The 18,734-nt window shown below is 50.5% G+C and overlaps 7 protein-coding genes across 7 annotated transcripts; 5 read left to right on the forward strand and 2 right to left on the reverse strand.

Annotated features, from left to right (window-relative positions):
• Positions 1-89: 89 nt before the first annotated feature.
• Positions 90-5,783, forward strand: COCCADRAFT_95028 (uncharacterized protein; the record flags this gene model as incomplete). The annotated part of the gene is made up of 1 exon (XM_007713679.1): positions 90-5,783. The coding sequence occupies one exon, from the start codon at positions 90-92 to the stop codon at positions 5,781-5,783; it is 5,694 nt and encodes a 1,897-aa protein (XP_007711869.1).
• A 2,544-nt stretch (positions 5,784-8,327) lies between these two features.
• On the forward strand, positions 8,328-8,489 carry COCCADRAFT_94922 (uncharacterized protein; the record flags this gene model as incomplete). The annotated part of the gene is made up of 1 exon (XM_007713680.1): positions 8,328-8,489. One exon carries the CDS (start codon positions 8,328-8,330, stop codon positions 8,487-8,489), a length of 162 nt encoding a protein of 53 aa, XP_007711870.1.
• A 973-nt stretch (positions 8,490-9,462) lies between these two features.
• COCCADRAFT_25920 (uncharacterized protein) lies at positions 9,463-10,395 on the reverse strand (the record flags this gene model as incomplete). Its single annotated transcript, XM_007713644.1, has 1 exon — positions 9,463-10,395. One exon carries the CDS (start codon positions 10,393-10,395, stop codon positions 9,463-9,465), a length of 933 nt encoding a protein of 310 aa, XP_007711834.1.
• A 776-nt stretch (positions 10,396-11,171) lies between these two features.
• On the forward strand, positions 11,172-12,970 carry COCCADRAFT_25921 (uncharacterized protein; the record flags this gene model as incomplete). Its single annotated transcript, XM_007713645.1, has 4 exons — positions 11,172-11,196; positions 11,248-11,529; positions 11,579-12,169; positions 12,222-12,970. The coding sequence occupies 4 exons, from the start codon at positions 11,172-11,174 to the stop codon at positions 12,968-12,970; spliced, it is 1,647 nt and encodes a 548-aa protein (XP_007711835.1).
• An 884-nt stretch (positions 12,971-13,854) lies between these two features.
• COCCADRAFT_94993 (uncharacterized protein) lies at positions 13,855-15,050 on the forward strand (the record flags this gene model as incomplete). Its single annotated transcript, XM_007713681.1, has 3 exons — positions 13,855-14,331; positions 14,387-14,662; positions 14,721-15,050. 3 exons carry the CDS (start codon positions 13,855-13,857, stop codon positions 15,048-15,050), a joined length of 1,083 nt encoding a protein of 360 aa, XP_007711871.1.
• A 1,513-nt stretch (positions 15,051-16,563) lies between these two features.
• On the reverse strand, positions 16,564-17,058 carry COCCADRAFT_25923 (uncharacterized protein; the record flags this gene model as incomplete). Its single annotated transcript, XM_007713646.1, has 2 exons — positions 16,564-16,599; positions 16,780-17,058. 2 exons carry the CDS (start codon positions 17,056-17,058, stop codon positions 16,564-16,566), a joined length of 315 nt encoding a protein of 104 aa, XP_007711836.1.
• Positions 17,059-17,234: 176 nt separating this feature from the next.
• Positions 17,235-18,410, forward strand: COCCADRAFT_94926 (uncharacterized protein; the record flags this gene model as incomplete). Its single annotated transcript, XM_007713682.1, has 2 exons — positions 17,235-17,275; positions 17,324-18,410. 2 exons carry the CDS (start codon positions 17,235-17,237, stop codon positions 18,408-18,410), a joined length of 1,128 nt encoding a protein of 375 aa, XP_007711872.1.
• Positions 18,411-18,734: the final 324 nt, after the last annotated feature.

Consider the following 18,734-nt stretch of genomic DNA (forward strand, 5'->3'; position numbering starts at 1 on the left):
TCTAAAATGCATGTTTAACACACTACCCGTCGAGTAGCCATCCCCAAACCCCTCGCCTCACGCGACCTCTTCCTCCCCGTGTCACCACCATGCCTGGCTCACACACCTCGGACGCCTCGCCCATGGCTCGGAGCCCGCGGTCGACGTCGCCGTCTGGCCCAAAGAGCACAGAAGAGACTGGTCGAATGCTGTCACCGCCTGGTATGCAGCAGCCCAGGAACGAGACCCAAGACCTTCACAATCCCTCTCCATCAGACACCGCCCCCAGAATAATGCGCTCCGCACCAACCGGCTCGCCCCTATCGCCCAAAGAACCCTCAGAGTTTCCCTTCAATGCGCCAGCCAATGCAAATGGCGGCAGCGTTGCCCCCGAATACGCTGAACCTCCCCTTCGAGCCCCCAAGCCCTCGTCACACATGTCGAACGCATCCAACAGCTCCTACTACCCGCCATTTGCGCCCATGTCACGACACCCTACCGAGGGCGAGCTCTCTGATGCACCCCGAGAACGAAAGAGCGTCCAATTCGCACGCTCCGCACAACTTGGGCCCGACCCGTCACAAGCCAATTCGCGCCAACAGTCATGGGAGGTTGACGAAGGTGATGGTAGGGCCAGGGAGCGGAGTACACAGGCCTCTTCGTTGATGGGCAAGCTGAGGGCACTGGCATCGCCAATTCAGGGACATGGCCGAAGTTCGAGTGGTTTGGGAGCTGGCTCGTCTGGCGGCCATGACGGCTCGCCCCATGGCCCGCTGTCACCCACATCCGAACTCGATGAACCGCGGTTCGAGGGACATGACAGTGAGGCCGATGCCGATGGCGAATCCAGTGCCGGCGAGGGTGCCTCGAGAAGACCGAGACAGAAGCGCAGAAAGAGCAGCCGACGTTGGTTTGACGGTGAAGCTGAAGGTGCACAAACCGCTCCTACAACACCAAAGCAGATGAGTGGCGGTGGCTTCTTTTTCTCCCGAGACTCGCCCACTATGACGCCTACCTCTTCTCGCCCGGGCTTTTTGCGCCGATCTACAATGGATGATATACCCGAGAATGAGCGTCAGGGCTATTCCGAGGACGAGGGCCGATCACGCATAGCAAAAGAGAGTGCTTGGTCGCGCGGGCTACACAGTGCTAGAGGGCTTTCATACGGCGGCCTGCGGAAACACGACCCCAACAACGAGGAAGAAGGCCACCAGAATCGACCAACACACCTGCGAAGTCTGACAAACTTCCGCGGCGCTCATGGCGACACACAGCCTTCGCCGTGGAGGATGCGCAGTGAGCGCACCTCGAGTCTGAGCGCTCAGAAATGGAAGTCAATCAAGAACAGTCTGAAGCTGTTGGGCAACAGACAAAAGGTAGAGCGCCAGATTGACCATGCAAAGTCGGCCGAGCTCATGGCCGAGCTGCTTGCTGGTGCCCCGGCCGCCCTTTTCCTGGCCAGTATGTTCCAGCGTGACGAGCATGGTCACAAGCGTATCCCTGTCCTCCTTGAACAACTCAAGGTCACCATTACCGACACGGACCGCCCTGGAAAGAAGGAGGGCGACCGCCACACTGCTTTGCGCATAGAGCTCGAATACGGCAGTGGTCTGACCCGTATGAAGTGGGTCGTTTACAGAAGTGTCGCCGACTTTGCCAACTTGCATCTCAAGTTCAAGGTGCAAGAGAAGCAGGATGCTTTCCGAAATCGGCCTGCAAACCGCGTCCGTGAGATAAAGGACAAGACGACCAAAGATGGCGAGGAAGAGGAGGAGGAGAAAGAGGATCCTAGAACAAAGCTTCCTCGTTTCCCCAGGAGTGTATTGCCTTATCTCCGAGGCCTCCGAGGTTACGGTATTCTCGACGATGAAGGCGAGGAGGAAGAGGAGGACAATGCCATAGGAGGCGCCGCCAGTGGGCCTGACGGCGATGCCAGCGCTACTGAGCGACCTTCCAAGAAGCGAGGCAAGTCGTCTTTCTTGGGCCGTAGGCAATCCAGCGTCAGCGGCAGTCAAGCCCAGGGCGCCATCGGCGCACTGGTAGTTAGACAAGGTAGCTTTGTAGGAGCTGTCGGCCAACCAGCACAAGCGAAACAGAACCACCACGAGCGACAGCGGAAGAAACTCGAACAATATTTGCGTGGACTGATGACCTATCTCATCTTTCGCCCTGACAGCAATCGGCTGTGCAAGTTCCTCGAACTCTCTGCCCTTGGTGTCCGATTGGCTGCCGAAGGCGGCTACCACGGAAAAGAAGGCTTCCTAATGATCAAATCCTCAAAGGGTGTCGACAATAGGAAAGGCTGGACCAAGGTCTCTATGATCAACCGCCATTGGCCAAAATGGTTTCTAGTGAGACACAGCTACGTGGTCTGCGTAGACTCTCCTGAAGAGATGAATGTTTACGATGTGTTTTTGGTGGATGCGGACTTCAACCTGGAATCCAAGAGTGGCAGGATACGAGACAAGAAGGCCAGGGATATTGCGAGCGAAGCAAAGGCATCCGCAACAGGTCATCATCAATTGAAGCTTATCAATGCTGAGCGCAAGATGAAACTGCTGGCCAGAAACGATAGGATGCTGCAGCAGTTTGAAGAGTCCATCAGCTTCATGGCACAAAATACTGTGTGGTCACAACGCCAACGATTCGACAGCTTTGCCCCTGTGCGTAAGAAGATCTACGCACAATGGCTGGTCGATGGTCGCGACTACATGTGGAATGTTTCACGTGCCATCAGCATGGCCCGGGATGTCATCTACATCCACGATTGGTGGCTGAGCCCTGAACTCTACCTACGCCGTCCAGCCGCTATCAGTCAAAAGTGGAGACTCGACAGACTGTTACAGCGGAAAGCGCAGGAAGGTGTCAAGATTTTCGTCATCATGTACCGCAACATCGGTGCCGCCATCCCCATCGACTCCGAGTATTCTAAGTTCTCTCTACTTGACCTGCACCCCAACATCTTTGTCCAGCGTTCGCCAAATCAGATCCGCCAAAATACCTTTTTCTGGTCTCACCACGAGAAAATCTGCGTCATCGACCACACCGTTGCCTTTTGCGGAGGAGTTGATTTGTGTTTTGGTCGTTGGGATACGCCCCAGCACGTTGTCGTAGATGACAAGCCTACAGGCTTTGAGCTTGACGACACGCCCAAGGACGCCGACCACTGTCAACTATGGCCGGGCAAGGACTATTCCAACCCCCGAGTTCAGGACTTCTTCGCGCTCGACAAACCATATGAGGAAATGTACGATCGCTCAAAGGTCCCTAGAATGCCGTGGCACGATGTTGGTATGCAGATTGTCGGTCAGCCAGCTCGTGACTTGACCCGTCACTTTGTCCAGCGATGGAACTATCTGCTACGACAACGTAAGCCCTCGAGGCCAACGCCCTTCCTGCTACCACCGCCCGACTTCAATCCAGCTGACATCGAGGCTCTTGGACTCGACGGAACTTGCGAAGTGCAGATCCTTCGTTCTGCATGTGCTTGGTCACTGGGTACGCCCAATAAAGTCGAGCACAGCATCATGAACGCATACGTGCAGATGATTTCTACCTCGGAGCATTTTGTCTACATTGAAAACCAATTCTACATCAGTAGCAGTGAGGTGTTGGGCACAAAGATTGAAAACAAGATCAACGATGCCATTGTCGACCGTATCAAGCGCGCTCATGCAAACGACGAAGACTGGAGAGCATGCATCATGCTTCCCCTCATGCCTGGATACCAAAACACTGTCGACGAGCAGGAAGGTAGCAGTGTCCGTCTCATTATGACCTGCCAGTATCACAGCATCTGCCGTGGAGAAGGCTCCATCTTCGGTCGCCTGAGAGCTGCGGGCATTGAGCCCGAAGACTACATCCAGTTTTACGCCTTGCGATCGTGGGGCGAGATCGGCCCGAACAAGATGCTCGTCACAGAGCAGCTCTACATCCACGCCAAGATTATGATTGTCGATGACCGAGTTGCCATTATTGGATCTGCAAATATCAATGAGCGTTCCATGTTGGGATCACGAGACTCTGAGATTGCAGCCATCGTTCGCGACACTGAAGTACTGGATTCTTATATGGGTGGCAAGCCATACAAGGTCGGCAAGTTTCCCCACACACTTCGCATGCGTCTTCAGCGAGAGCATCTGGGTATCGACGTGGACTGCATTTCTGAGGAAGAATTGGCCAGTCAAATGTCTGATGCCGATAGTGTCGGTTTTCATACTGAGTCATCCGGGCCCGGTTCGCCTACAGCCCAGCGCACCACTGAGCAAAAGCTGGAGGAGAACAACTACAGAATGCAAGATGAGCTCATCGAAAAGGCCGAAAAGCTGCACAGCTTCAATCACGACTTCGACTGGGCGCAAGACCAGAACCCGCACTTACAGAGTACCAAGAAGCCATCAACCGATGTTCGTGTCCAGAACAACACGGCGCACGCAAAGGATGTGCGGGGCGAGGGTGCTGACCATATGCTCGAGGTAGAACACCTACGACCCACAATTGCACAAGGTCGGGATTCGTACATCGATGAGCATGGTCACGAAAAACTTGTGACAGACATCGCAGCTGAAGGTCTGGCGGCTACACCAAAGAAGAGCGCTACTCTCAGGACCCGAAAGCGCAGCGGTACCACGGGTACTAGGAACAGCGCAATCAGTGCACTGACTGAAGGAACTGGATATGCTGGTCTCCCGCCTCCCAAGATCCCACGTATGGACACGCAAAAGCTTGGTCTTACGCAACTCAGCCAGCTGCCTGCATTGCCCATTTTGGATGACACGGACATTGGTGGCCCACCTGCCCTGCAACGCACCTGGAGTCAAGGATCTTCCTCAGTTCTGAACCCAATTCTCACCGAGATGCGACGCCCAATCGTTACTGAAGACTGCATGCGTGACCCTATCAGCGATTCCTTCTTCCTCGACACCTGGCATCAGATTGCCGAGAACAACACCAAGCTGTTCCGCCAGGTCTTCCGCTGCATGCCCGACAATGAAGTTCGGACATGGAAGGAGTACCAGGAATATACTACTTTCGGTGAACGTTTCGCCAAGGCGCAAGGTGGTGATAAGGGCCAAGTACATAAGCAGCAGGACGCCCCTACCGCTACAGGGCCGCCTGGCACAGGTATTACTGGCAAGGTTGGAAACAAGGTCGGAGCGTTGGGCGAGAAGCTCACTGAGAAGATGACCAACAACTCTGATGGAAAGATGACAGACAATGGAACTTCGACTACTGAGCACAGCGTAGAGCAATGGGCTGCTGGCCACGAGAAAGGAGCTCAGGCCCAAAACCTGTCAGCCCAGACTAACCGCGGAATCCATATCGACACGGCTTCTGGATCTACACTGAATGAGAAGCTGGCACCAGAGCCAGCTGACGACGCTATTGTGTCTCCAATGAACCCTGCGCCACCAGAAAAGACGTTCACCTTCCCTGCTCCACCGCCCATTCCCGATAGCTCGTATGACTTTGCTACGCACAACCCACCTCAGACATCGCACTCGATGCGCGAGCGGGGTCGCCAAGTCACCATCAATGAGCCCCCCTTCCACCCCTCTCAAAACTCCAATCTTCCCAACCGCTCCAACACCAAGCGTTCGCGCCGCCGTGCTACGACTAGGAGCTCCAACAAGACATTCCACGCTGGTGACGCGGATATGATGTTGGATAAGGAGGACGCAAAGAGGGTACTTGAATTGGTGCAGGGCCATATTGTGCTCTGGCCGTATGATTGGTTGGAGAGCGAGGAGAAGGGTGGAGGTTGGTTGTATAATGTCGACCAGATTGCGCCGTTGGAGATTTAGTAAGTTTCATTCCCTATCCTCGATTCGTGTTTGAAGATGGATAACTAACAATCTTTTGCAGTAATTAAAACAAAAACTTGGAAGACCGTGGCCCACTTGGCAATAGAGGGGATTTGGCTAATTGGACAGTTCTTTTTTTTCGTGGCTTGGCTCCTTGTCTATCGCTTGAATCGTTTTCTTGTTTTCTCGCTATTTTTTGCATTGCTTCAATTGGCTATAGCCGGAGTCAAAACTTTTGTCTACATGCATTTTCCAGGCGTTTTACCTTGTATCGTTCACCACACTAACTTATAAATTTTAAATCCTTTTTCCTTGCTGTTCCTTCACAAAAAAATATCATTTTCCTGCTCCTTCGTTAATCCTAGACACATGCATCTCTTTTCTTTTCAATTGGTTCCTACGTCTACTTGTCTTTATCGGATACGTTCACTTGAGCAACTATTTTCCTTTTTAAGAGTCCAGATTGTTTTTTTTCGGCACATATACTCATCAATCTAATAAGATAGCCACAGCGAGATATACTTGCATCTTTGACTCCCAGCCTAGTAAGATAGGAGTGCGCGATTTTAGAAGAGAAAAAAAATCGAATGAAGCTGCAGGGAGCTACTAGGTCTCACCGTACTTTCATGTGAACTTGTCCTGCAAGTCAGATCAAAGTACTGACGTAACTACACATGCTCACGTGATTCGCCGTTTTTTTTCCTCCATTGTTCCGCCTCACTTTTAAACTTTCGCAAAACCGGTTTCGGCGTCATTTATTCTCGTCGTTTCCGAACAAGAACAAGATTATGCCAAGAAGCTATTTAGATCACGTTCACCTCTTTACAACCAGTCTTAACGCTAAGCAGGCAATTGTATAAAAAATAGAATAGTCATAATTAGCGTAAAACGTAGCTACTATTATATTCACTTTGCACAAGCAGGAAATCCAGCACCGCGGGGCCCACATGCTGCAGCATTACTAGGAGCAATAAAATTCACATCGGAAGGATAGTAGTCCGAGAAGTAGTTTTGCCTTGCGCAATCCATTGGAGTCTCGGCCCGAGCTTTATTCATGCACTTATTATTGGGATTTTTTTTATTAGGAAAATAGTATAGTAGTAGAGAAATAGAAGGTGGGATGATTTACGTACACAGAGAGCTGTAGTGACGACGGAGAATTGGCAACAGCCAATGTCCCTTTCCAATGTAATGGCAACACGCGGCGGAAGTAAAGGGAATCGTAGCAGCCGTGATGAGTAGTGTGAGAAATAAGGAGGGTGTCATTATTAGTATTGGTGGTGGTGTTGAAGAAGTAAAGGTAGTATGTAACTAGCAAAGTCGTCTTCTATTAAGAGAGAATGTGTGTGTGTTATCTTTCAGTGAGCGAGGTATATATCAAGATTCGGGCACAAGCAGGTCTTCTTTTTTTTTAGAAAGGTGATAAACAGTAATTATATATTGTTACCAGAATATACAACAATCACCGTACTTTTAGTGCTGACGGGACTCATTTTGGTTATGAAGGGATAAATGCGGTGGACAAAGGTACAAATGATCACGCGATAAGAGGGTAAATAGACACGTAGTAAGTAAGAAAGAGCAAGAAGAGAAAAGAGAAAGAAAAGGTACTTAGACTACAGCGCTAGCTAAAATAAGAGCAACATTACGCTCTTGGCTTAAACAGAAGTAGACAGCGTCGTACGAGAGAGAATTCTTGCTTACTACGTATCTATTTAACCTCCTATCGCGTAGTCGTTGAACCTTTGCCGTAGCGGTGAAGTAACACTAACTAGAAAGAAAACTCTAGATAATTAATAGCCGGAGGACGGCCGGTATGAGCATGGTGTTAAGGTGTTATTTCTTAGTAAAGCAAGAGTATTAACATTCTAGGGGGAGCGTAAACGACGGTAGTCAAGGTCGTGTTGTGAAAGCGAGGCGAAGCATCTGGCTATAGAGGCTACTAGAAAGCTACAGGCATGCGCCATAGCCTTGCTTAGTAGCTTACTACGATATGAACAGCATCAAATTCCTTACGATAGCATATAGCAATGTGCAAACACGCTACTGCAGACTGCCCGCGTGCTAAGAGGACCAATTGTGATATGCAACGACAGCTGTAATAAAGTTTTACTGCCTAAATATGGGAAGTTTATCACACGTATGCATCAAAAGACCACGCTCAGATGGGCGATGAAAAAAAGGCGTCAGCAAACCTTTGTTTGCGGTGGTAGGAATCCGGGTCAGGGGGAAGACAAAGTACGATCGGCTCGAACATCCTTACTTTCTTCGTAAAAAATCATCATCGCTGAACTTGCTTTTTCGCACCCTTCGCAACCATGATGCCGAGAATGTGTGTGACCACGCGTACCGTTCGTTGAGAGAGAGAGCCTGCATCTAACAGCTACGCAGCTGCATTGCATACACATACAGCCCATCTCACCTGCATCTCCCTTTTCTTCATATTCGCTCACCGAAAGCCATGCCATCTAGTAAGTGTACACTACGTTACTCAGTCACAACGCCCCCCAGAAACCCAACCTTCTTCAGGACCCGGCAAATCACATGACCCACGCTGACACTAATCCGGATCTATCACGGACCCCCCCCTTCTCCCTCCCATCCAATCCGAATCCAAAAAATCCCACCAGTCCAGTCAGAGAAGAAGAGAAGATCCCACAAACTCTAATCCTTCACCCACGAAACACACTAGCAACCCAAAATTAGCCCTTACGCATCTTCGCCCCCCCGCTCAATTCTGTTGCGAGCGGCGCCTCCCCCGCCCCTTGCGCTTGTAGATAAGCGCTCTTCTTGCTGTGTGAACCTTGAGGGGGGTGGGGGGAGCCGTGAGAGGAGGGAGGCAGGGATATGAAACACAGGTTGTCTGTGCTTTTGATTTATTGGAAATGCGGGTATTGCTGAGAAGAAGGGGAGTTTAGTTGGCGGGGGGATTATCTAATCGTCCAGAAAGGTAAAAAAAAAAGGGTCGGGTATGAGGTTCCGAGGGAGAGTGAGAGAGAGAGACCGCGGCGCGTGCGAGAAGACGTGAGGCGTGTTGTGTTCGCGTTGTGGAGGATGCGGGACCCGGAGTTTGGCGGCAACTCCGGTGTAAGGAAGGAAGGGTGGGCACGGGGCGGGAGGGATTCTGTGCTGTGCTGGGTGTTTGAATTGGTTGCGTGGGTGATGAGAGGGAATTATTGTTTGGTTGGTTGGTTGCTGGGGAGAGGAGGGGATTACAGAGTGCATGCAGGGAGGTGCAGATGTGTGTCCGTCCGTTCCGTCTTCAGGTCGGTGTTGCCGTTTCAACGCAAGTCATGTTGTTCTTGTTGAGAAGTGTGGGTGGCATCATTTGTATCACAAGTCATGGCGCAGTCATCTCAAAAAAAGAACAGTTGTAATAACAATCATAGATTCATTGGTGTGTTTTTGCCTAAGGAGTTTAGTGGCACGGTGCTAAGAGACGCGATCGCAATATTCGATCAAGCAGTCGTATGTGAGCATAATAATATCATACATGTCAAATGGAGTCACTTCCGGTGAGCCATTCGTATCCACCGCCAGACGCCGATTTGCCGTAGAAGAAAGAACCCGATACAGAAACAATCGTCGATCAATGCAACCGACGATGAAAACCGAAGAAATTTTTGTTGCCGAGTATGAGATGGGAAAGGAAAGGGAGAGGGAGGAGAAGACGAGTGGGTTACATCTCCATTGCATCGACGTCTGCGTTAGTTGAGGGAATCTCAACAGCAGACTGTACAGCAGGTGTTGATGCAGGTGAAGAAGGAGTGAGCTGACGAGCATTGATGCGTTCGCCCTCGACGCGAGGGGTGGCACCGAACATGAGGTTGCTGACGGTGCGCTCTAGTGACCAGCCGACAAGCTGGCACCATTGCAGGCTGTCCGAGAACAGCCAGTAGCCTTGGACGCCGTGTTGCTTTGCGCGAACAAGGTACGCGTTGAGTGATTCCTTCTCGAGCATGACGAGGACATCAGTAAAGTCGAAATGACGTTCAATGACACGCGAGTATGCGCGCGCAGCGTCGCGGAGGTTTGGGTTGGACATGACGTTCTTCCAGCCCACTCCAAGCGACGAGATGAGCTTGTTGATGGTGGTGCCATTGTCGTCGATAAGCTCTTCGGTCTTCTGAGCATCCATGTCGTTGAGGGAGGGAACTTCGACATTGGCGGACGGGCTCATCCGTACCGACTTGCGCGATATAGCAATGGGGCGAGCAGCAGCTTCAGCCTTCTCTTCCTTTTCGATCTTCTCTTCGTACCAGGTGCCCGATTGCGACTCGGCAGCCAATGCATAGCCAGGTTCGCCAGGGTAGATGAGCGTCATACCTGGGCCATACACAGGCTCGGGCTTCGGTTTCGCAGGTGCTTGAGTGACGATGGATCCGACGGGTAGATTCTCCTCGGGCTCGTCAACGTCGGCGATGGATCGTTTGCGCCCAGCGGTGGCATTGGAGACGGCGGCTAGATAGTTGAGCGAGGGTGGAGTAGGGTATTTGGGGCGGAAATTACCCATTGGTGATGCGGCGGTGTTCTGGTGGTGGGAGAAGTAGCCCTGCGGTTGCTGGGGCGGCAGGACCACGGTTGGCGACGAGGCGTAGTAGTTGAGACCCATGCTGTATGTTTAGTAGATTAGAACGACAGAGATGTAAGGATACAAAGATGTGCAAAGCAACTACTAGACAGGAAATAAGCACGCGACGAGATGTTCCTTGGTGTCACTGGTAGCGACGGCGATGATAGAGTAGATGATGAGAGGTAGAGTGAGAGGCGCAATGGTAGATGAAGGATGAAGGATGGGTGCGAATGGAAGGAAGAAAAGAGGAGGGAGGAAGGGGTTCAAGTATGAAGGAGTCGAGGCGAGGGAGCAGTGTGAGGGTGCGTGGGAAGGGCTGGCGCGAGAAAGTGAGAGGGAGGAGGGACGGTCTGGAGGGCGCCAGAGCGGTCTTGTAAGCTGCGCGCAAGTCCCGTGAGAGGCTGGCGGCGATGCGGTGAGGAGCGGCAGAATGTAGCGTAAAGTGGTCCGGCTAGCAGCGTCCAGGGCAGGTCAGGCGTGCATTGGCCGGCTGACGAGGTTTGGCGACCCCGACAGGCGCCAAGAGCTGTGTGTAAGGCCGGCCCGACTCGCTGTCGGTGGAACTTGCCGGGTCTTCCTGGCTCAGCGCTCAGCTGAAGTCAGGCTCGCTGACTCAGCCATCTGTGGCGCCACGGCCCTGTGGCTTGACGTCGGCCTCAGATAATCCGCGCCGGCATAGTGGCGGTTGCGACGCGGTTTTTGGTAGCAAAAGTTAGCGGAGGAGCTGCAAGGCACCAGACGCAAGATACCCCACGCAACTCTCGTCACGAGCCCCTCCTTCTTCTCTGTACTGCTTCCCAGTCTATTCCTTCAAAATGCAGGCGCCAGTGGTGGTTATGAGTAGGTTACCAAAACATTGGAAGTCCTGACAGCCCACTAACACAACACCAGACACGCAGACCCCAGGTGGGGAGCGGCAGTTCGGCCGCAAAGCACAGCTTTCCAACATCACAGCAGCCAAGACGGTCGCAGACATTATCCGGTCATGTCTTGGACCCAAGGCCATGCTGAAAATGCTGCTCGACCCCATGGGTGGCATTGTCCTGACCAACGACGGCCATGCCATCCTCAGAGAGATCGAAGTCGCACACCCCGCAGCCAAGAGCATGATCGAGCTCAGCAGGACACAAGATGAGGAGGTCGGAGACGGCACAACCACTGTCATCATATTGGGTGCGTAGGAATTGCGGCCATGTCAATGCAGAAAGCTGATAGCAAACAGCCGGAGAGATCCTTGCACAAGCTCTGCCACAGCTCGAGCGCAACATCCATCCCGTCGTGATTATCCAAGCATTCAAAAAGGCCCTCGCCGATGCCCTCGAAATCATCAACGAAATTGCCGTCGAAGTCGACACCGACGACGATGAGCAAATGTTCAAGATCATCAACTCGTCAATCGGCACAAAGTTTGTCTCGCGGTGGTCCAAGTTGATGTGCAGTCTCGCCCTCAAGGCCGTCCGCACCGTCTCCCTTGATATCGGTGCTGGCAAGAAGGAGGTCGACATCAAGCGTTATGCTCGTATCGAGAAGATTCCTGGCGGCGAGATTGAAGACAGCGTGGTATTGGACGGAGTCATGGTAAACAAGGACATCACACACCCAAAGATGAGGAGGAGAATCGAAAACCCTCGCGTCCTGCTGTTGGACTGCACACTGGAGTACAAGAAGGGCGAGAGTCAGACCAACATTGAGGTCAGCAAAGAGGAGGACTGGAACAGGATACTGCAAATCGAGGAGGAGCAGGTCAAGGCCATGTGCGATGCCATCATTGCTCTCAAGCCCGATCTCGTCATCACTGAGAAGGGCGTCAGTGGTATGTTGTCTTGCACGCACCTTCCCATTTAATGCTTACTAACTTGGACTAGACCTTGCACAGCACTACCTCGTCAAGGCCAACATCACCGCTATCCGCCGCGTCCGCAAGACAGACAACAACCGTATTGCTCGTGCAACAGGCGCGACAATTGTCAACTCTGTCTTTTCTGCTACTGCCTCAGACATCGGTACTGAGTGCGGTCTGTTCGAAATTTCCAAGATTGGTGACGAGTACTTCACGTTCCTCACAAAGTGCCAGAACCCCAAGGCTTGCACCATCATGCTCAGGGGTCCTTCGAAAGACATTCTCAATGAGATTGAACGGAATCTACACGATGCTATGGGGGTCACCAGGAACGTGATATGGAACCCCAAGCTCTGTCCAGGTGGTGGTGCGACTGAGATGGCTATTGCCGTCGGTCTGGACAGGAGAGCAAAGCTTGTCGAGGGTGTTGCGCAGTGGCCGTACAAGGCGGTTGCTGAAGCCATGGAGGTCATTCCCCGCACACTGATCCAGAACTCCGGAAACAGCCCAATCAAGGTACTCACACAACTGCGCGCAAAGCATGCAGAGGGTTATGAAGACGGCAGACACGGTGGAAGCTCTTGGGGTATTGACGGCGATGCTGGCAAGGTTGTCGACATGCACACATACAACGTGTGGGAACCTCTAGCCGTCAAGGAACAGAGCATCAAGACCGCTGTCGAGAGCGCTTGCCTGCTGTTGAGGGTAGACGACATTGTAGCTGCGAAGTCCGCGAAGCAAGTCAGTGGCCCAATAGGCGGCGGAGACGACTAGATGTATACTGGCTTCGCAAGACTCGACGACATTCAATTCAGGAGCACTGATACAAAAATGAATCAAATGACAATGACGCCGCCAAAGTCAACTTCCTCCATGCCTAGTTTTGTAGTGGATATGATGGATTTTAATTCGTGCCTCGAGGAATGAACTAATGAAAGATACATCAATCGCTGCAGTGCAGTTTGCAGACGTTGCAGACGTGGAGCTGGGGAGGACCCTGTTCCCAAAGCAGCACAGCCATCTTCATGTCGTTGTCCAATCGCATCTCCGAATGCTTAGCGTGGCCCCTCTCCCTACACCGTACACGCCCACTCCAATCAAACGTTAGGCACCCCAGATTGTCTCACTCACGCAGACGACGCTCGTATCGGCGGGTCCGCTCAAACCACAGCACCTTATCATCCCGACACGGCCGTATCAACGTGGCTTTTTGCATACCGCTACCTACATTTTCTTTGCTAAGCCTCTGCACGGGTGGGAACAAGCCACGTTCGAAAGCACACGGGGGTGGTTATTTCCAGTGCTAAGGCGAGCTGCGACTTTGCTAAGGCGAGCTGCCCAAATTGCTGCTCATTGCCTAACGCAGTATTCTACGCGAAACCCATTCGGCGGGGTTGGAGGCCTCGATGGGTATGCCTTGTGGTGGCTAAAACTGGCAGAACCGAGTTGGTGATCTACCTTTTTGTTGAATTGGGGAGACGATGGCGGAGGAGTATATAGCCTTTGGGGGTGCGAGTGGTGAAGTTAGTTTCATCTTTTGCTTTGACATCACAATATTCAAGGTTTCCAAATATCTTTTCGTCTTTTAGTTTATTTATCATCGCTTTCTCCCGTTGTTTTCTTTTTCTCTCTTCGATATTATGGAGTCCAGCAATCCTATGCATATTCTCGTACTCGCGGCTAGGAGCCACTTAGAGCGGCGAGGCAAGGAGCACGTCTGCCCAGAGGAAAACACTGAAGGTCCTGAGATTCGGTATTTCGTTGGCGAACTTACATTTCATCGATTTGCGACTATGCTTGCTGGTGGCTGCGCTATCCTCAGTACTGTTATTGTTGCTGTATTGATTGGATTCCACGCTTTCAACTACTCGAATCCGGTGCAGCAACGTCAGGTCATTCGAATCGTTTCGCTTATTCCTTGGGTTGCTATATTCTCTTTCCTCATCGTATGGCAGGATGGGATAGGAGAGTATCTGGCTCACTCGCTTGATTTCGGGTGTGCGATGGCGTTGTCGTCTTTTTTGCTCTTCATGTGCGATCTCGTGCTTGCACATCCAGGGGGGTACGAGTCGTTGTTTGGGGAGGATGCGAGGGCTAAAGGGGAGCTTAAAGCTCAGAGTCCAGCGTGGTTGAGGGTAAGATCTTGTCTCGTTGCTTATGGTTTATTGGACACTATCTGACAATCAACAGAAAACATGGTACGGTGTGCTCCAGTTCATTCCTACTAGTATTATCCTCTGGGTTGCAACTGCCATCTCTTTGGCTGCTGGCACATACTGCAAGCAGTCCAACAGTGTACACTTTGCCCATATCTGGATCACGATCTTGAACGCGTACACTACTGTGGTCGCTATAATCTGCTCGCTTCGGTTCTATAAGAAGAACAAGACGTTGTTGCAGAAGCACAGTATCCTCCTCAAGCTTATGACGTTCAAGGGAGTTCTTGGTCTCAACTTTCTCCAGTCGGTACGGACTCACTATTCTTTATACGCATCCAGTGTAAGCATGCTAATATAGCCTTCAGTTTATCATCTCCATTCTCGCTGGTCACGGCGTACTCAAACCCACCGAGTACATGACCTTCCATGATGTCAACACCGGACTCGCTTCACTCATCCTCGCCTGCGAAATGCCCCTCTTCGCTATCCTCCTCGTCTTCGCCTTCTCCCCGCGCCCATACAAGGCCCAAGGTGGACCTGCAGCAGGGCCCTTGAATGCAATCGTCGATGCGATCAACATCACTGATTTGCTTTCAGCGTTCTACCGCGGACCCATGAGACTTGTGAGGGATCAACAGCGACAGATTCTAAGGCAGGATAGTATGAGGATACAAGCGGTACCTCATGCTGTTTAGAAACGGGGTATCTATGGGAGGTGATTTCGCCAGGGATTTAGTAGAAAGTGTAGGGAAGGAAGATTTTACCGTGAATTAGTGTGATGCCTCTACGATAATATCCTGTAATGAATTTTTGTCGTTTGTATATGGAATGTTTCCAAGCTGAATTGTGATTTGTCGCAGATTTCTCCTCACTTTCATCATAATCACTGAATATACTGGGTTAATTTGAAGACCGTTTTTGTTTTCAAACCAAATTTCTTTCGATATTCCGATCTGCAGGAAGGAGATGTCAAGTCGAAGCGCTGAAGATGCTTCCTTGGTTTCTCCTTGTTGAAACGCTACACCACCTTCGTTCAGTGCTGGTAGGAAGCATGTCATGCACCTCAGAGTAGTCGAATTGTCACCATATCTTGTTTAGTAGTTTTTAGACTATGTTTCGCCCGCCGACCCGTCTCCATTCACACACATTCATACTGACAGGCTGTGACATAAGCCTAGCACTAGTTAGCAGCTTCATCCTTTGACCTGCTTGTCCCCTTTGGTATGGGTGTCCGGGTATCATCTGATTCTTCTATGAACCATTCGTCCTCGAGAATCTCCTCCACTGTTGGTCTTTCCCGAGGGTCTAGCTGTAAGATTCGCCTTATAAACTCGTTATCAGCAGAAGGAGTTTCCTTCATCGGCCACCGTTGAAGCGGCTTCCGTGGGTTCCCTTGCCAATTCAAGAAGAAGACGACATCAAGAGCAACCGGGTTGAGGATGTCGGCCATTGATCTTTGGAATGGGCCGAACGAGTGAAGGCACCTCCGATAACATGTCACTCCTTAGCGAACTTTGAGTCTTTAGAAACCGCACCTCCACAGTCCCCAAGTTGAATTTCCGAGAACCGCTGCTCGTTTTGGCCATAGTTAACAAATACATTATCCAATTTGACGTCTACAAGATATGTGAGAATGAGGAGACTCTAAATACGATAAGAATGACGTTGAATACCTGTGTGAACCATGCCATCCTTATGAAGGACGAGTAGGGCTTCAAGAATACACCTAGCTACTTGCTTAATCTCGGGGCGCGTAAGCCGTTTCTTCCTCGATTCCGCGAGAAGTTCACTGTCCAGGTGCCTCAAAACGATAGAGGGTGGATCGGCTGGGCTTATAACCTCATCCATGATAGGGTGAAGGAACGGCATCTTTGACTGGTAACGTCTTAGGATATCGGCTTCGTTCTGTAGGCGCCAGTGGCCGCGAACGCTCTTGACAATACAATTGTTTTTATTCTGATCCCTGCAGTCCACAAAAAGATTAAGAGGGTTTCGTGGCCATGCTGAAAAAGCGCGTTGACTGTATTGATTTCTCACCTGGCCAGATATACAGCAGCTTCGTCAAATGCTCTATGAACCTCCTTCACAACAGTGTATATTAATTTGTGTCCTCTTAGAACCTGATCGACCTTAAACAACGGTGGCATTGAGATATGACCAAGAATTTCGCCAGTAGTTGGGCTCAGAATGTCTTGAGGCGTGAACGGGTTAGATCGATGGCGATTTTGGGTTCTGGTAGTGCATCTAAATCACGTGAGTAGCTTGTTCACTCGCTATCCACATCCAGATAGGCCCAATCTAATCGCTAGCCAGGCTATCCCCTTTTCGAAGCTCTATACCCTAACAGGTATTAAAAATGCAACCGCAAAACGCTGAACCGAACAGGCCCTTAATCCTTACTATCATCCCTTAATGATTACTCACAGGCTCGCTCAGCTTGGATTCAGAAAAGTCTTTCGTATCCTTTACACATACTGTAGCGTAGTGTCCAGGCTCTCCACAGTTCCCACAGCGCCGTACACTTAGTTGAGCCCTCTTAGTACCCCTACTACTACGAGCCTTCTTCTTTGACTGAGCTGCGTTTGGTGACCCAGGTGCTAAAAGCAGCTCCCTCGCTGTATTCCAATGTCCTTCCCTTGTGAATCTTCCTCCTTCTACGTGATTTATGCTTGGTTTGTCTCCATCAGGTGACGTACTTTCCATCACTCTTTCCTTCCTGGTGACTGGGAGCACTGACCATGCCCACAAACACCATCATTCAGAGACTTGTATTTATACTGCTTCTCCCACCGCATTGCTTCTCATCAACCTTACTTCAGGAGCTTGCGAGTTGAGGATAGCCCTTATATTCAATCAAGTAACGACACCAGTATATGAAGATGGCAAAGCTAGCAAAAGATCCTGGAATCAACGACACGGTGTAAGTGAAATGTTTGTTAGTGTAATGACCAACACTGATGAGAAACAGAGCGTCGGCACCAGTATATCAGGCAACGCCAGGCAATATACCTCAGGAAATTTGGGGACTTATACTTAGTTTTGTCGACGATGAGTTCACACTCTGGGTCACCTGTCGCCAGGTGTCACGCGTCTTCCGAACAGAGGCAGAATGCGAGTTTGCTTTGACACAGCTCCCAAAACTAAGCTTCTATTTGTCGGCTAGTTGCAATTATTCGATTACTGAACACACACATTGCTACCGCTGCGAAATCTTTACGGAAAGTCTCCAGTGCTTTCTTCAAGATAGCCAAGAAGTCATATACAAGATCAAGATTGACTCCTGTCTCTGCGATATAGATAACAACGGCAGACCGATAGCTGGAAACTATTCAGGGAACCACAGTAGCTTAAGGGAGACGGTTACCGGTCTACTGGCATATCGATTTCCTCATGATATAATGCCACAATTCAAGCGTCATATTCATAGAGTAGAGCTTGGATATTATTTCAATGACACGCCCCTCAAGTACACTAGCCTGGACTTTGACAACCTTACGTTAGCTTTCCGATGGAAGCCTTTCATGAACGACTTTTTCAAGAACATCTCGTATATTCAAAAGCGCACCCAGATCACAACACCTATTGGTTGTCTTGCAGAAGAGTCTCTTGACCAACTTTTCGAGAGAATCGCTGCCAATCCAGAGTTCGAAAGGAAGATGCTGGACGATTGGCCATTGGATTATGGGGAAGAGGAAAACCAATATTTCTATGAAGCATATGTTGATCGTGTGCGCCACACATATCCAGAGGGCCTAGTAAAGATTATGTTTTTGTCTTATCCTGTACGAATAACGATCATGAAACTAAACAAGACTATAGAGGCATGGTTCAGAAAATTGAGGCGTTTTCTCACCCGTCGCCCGGATCCAAACATCCCGATTCCAAAAAACACGGATGCACTATTTAAGGAACTGTTCATGTATCCCGGTATGTCCCGTCCAAGAGGAATGAAGCATCTCATAAGCGTCGAAGTAAGCAGAATGGTCCGACTGAACAGGTGGAACCGGAACTGGAAGATACTGAGAGAATACAAACGAAAGCACAACATCATGTGAAGGCTATCGTCCATGGAAGGTTGAGCTCGGAGCATGATGGCAACAGCGACTACGGCAACGCGCCGCAGTGATTGGGTATCCACATATCAGGAAGAGCGAATATGATAACAATAACAACAAAGAAGAGGGACGTCGAGGAGTTGAGAAATCGCCAGTGAACAGTGCGATCTAGTACTCTTAGAATACCTACATTCTCAAATGCTGTCCTCTAGACTTACTGTAGGCGAGCAAAGATGATTTTGGATACTGGGTTAGTACCATCTGGTGGATTAAACAGTGGGGGCTGCGAAACAGGTGGGAATACTATGGCGAAACATGGAATTA

Source organism: Bipolaris zeicola, assembly GCF_000523435.1.
Source record: "Bipolaris zeicola 26-R-13 unplaced genomic scaffold scaffold_65, whole genome shotgun sequence".
In the NCBI taxonomy this organism is placed as follows: Eukaryota; Fungi; Ascomycota; class Dothideomycetes; order Pleosporales; family Pleosporaceae; genus Bipolaris; species Bipolaris zeicola.